General features: G+C 37.0%; 1 protein-coding gene across 2 annotated transcripts in view; it reads left to right on the top strand.

Moving 5' to 3' along the window:
- Bcap29 (B cell receptor associated protein 29) overlaps positions 1-1,602 on the top strand; it is a 42,448-nt gene that overhangs the window by 6,847 nt on the left and 33,999 nt on the right. For both annotated transcript variants that reach the window (XM_031357467.1, XM_031357468.1), the window contains exon 4: positions 1,151-1,301. In XM_031357467.1, coding sequence (XP_031213327.1) covers positions 1,151-1,301 — 151 coding nt within the window. The remainder of the gene's footprint in view (positions 1-1,150; positions 1,302-1,602) is intronic.

The raw sequence follows: 1,602 nt of genomic DNA, 5'->3' as shown, positions 1-1,602 counted from the left end.
AAAAAAAAAAAAAAAAAAAAAAAAAAAAAAAAAAGGAAAGAAGGGAAGGAGGGAAGAAAAGGAAAAGGAAAGAATTTATAATAAAATAGGAGTTGTCTGAGTGAGGTGCAGGCGAAGGAGAAAGCCAGATTCTGAGGAAGGACTAGTCCTAGTAATTCCCCTTCCATCTCTGCATGTCTGTTTACTTTATTCTTACCTCTATGGACTCTGGGAACTCCATCTCCAAGGCAGCAACTGTCACCACACAGCTGCCAGATAGTACATGTGCAAAAACTAATCCAGCTGGGTGGTGGTGGCACATGCCTTTAATCCCAGTGCTTGGAAGGTAGAAACAGGTGGATCTTTGTGAGTTCAAGGCCAGCTTGACATACATAGTGAGTTCCAGGACAGCCAGAGCTACATGGTGAGACCTATCTGAAAAAATAAAAAACAACAACAACAAACAACACAAAAAAACTACCTTTGCATATGTTGCAACACACAGCAAATGAGCTAGTATGCCTAATAGTATTGGAAATAAAGATTTTCAGCCAAAGAAATGGCATACAAATGTGAGGTGATAAAATGGAACCTTATTATTGTACAGTGCTTTGTTGGGATTTTATTGGAGTGATAGAAATGTGGCATGATTCAGAGATAGTGCCTGTGACTATTGTAAAGTAAACTCAGCACAGTCTGAATCTCATTTAACTAGTCTGTGCAAACAGGAATGTCAGTGCAATGAAATAGCTCTGAAGTCTCAAGTATATAAAGTAATAGTGTGTGTAAAGGGTGCTGGCACTTTAAGAGAGGCAGGATTGTATCTGTTCCTGACAGCAAGTTGAATTTTAGTCATGCATAGAAATGGAAAGAGTAAGAGATAATATTTCACAGTAGATCAAGACTTGACAGTAAGATGATAAGTAAGCCCCAGAGGAATGATTTTAAAATGCTATAGTAGTGATTCATAAATTGCCACTACTATCTATTTACAAACTTTAATCTTTGAGCACGATACCCTGTCAGGTATTAAAGAGGGATAGACAAAAAGAAAGGCATATCTAAAGTCCATTATTTAAAAGGCTGGTAGGTTATTCTACAGCTCCTTCTTGTTTAAAAAAAAAAAATGCTTTCTTAGAAACCAAAAGTAGCATTCTCTGTCTTGTAACAGATGCTGTGAGAGAAGTAAGGAAATATTCATCCACGAATGTGGTGGAGAAGAACTCAGCCAGCAGACCTGGTGCCTATGAGCACACACAGATGAAGCTCTTCAGGTCTCAAAGAAATCTGTATATTTCTGGATTCTCATTATTTTTTTGGCTGTAAGTAAAACAAATGTACAAGCACAGTTGTATCACTCATAGAATTCTCCTTTGTTTTTTTCCACTTACACTAAGATCTTTTCATTGATATCTTCATAAAAGAATGCAAATGATATACTCAAGTAACAAATCTTAGTTACACTAAAGAAAGCTTGGAATGGAGGACGTGGCCTTTGGAAGGGAAGAGCCTGTGAATTGGTTGTCCAGTGCCAAATGTTCAGCCCTGAAAACATACATCCAGGTAGCAGTATATGGATGGAACAGGCTGTATTTAGGAATATATATATATATATATATATAT

Source organism: Mastomys coucha, unplaced genomic scaffold (assembly GCF_008632895.1).
Source record: "Mastomys coucha isolate ucsf_1 unplaced genomic scaffold, UCSF_Mcou_1 pScaffold6, whole genome shotgun sequence".
NCBI lineage: Eukaryota > Metazoa > Chordata > Mammalia > Rodentia > Muridae > Mastomys > Mastomys coucha.
This window is presented reverse-complemented; position numbering and strand designations above follow the sequence as displayed.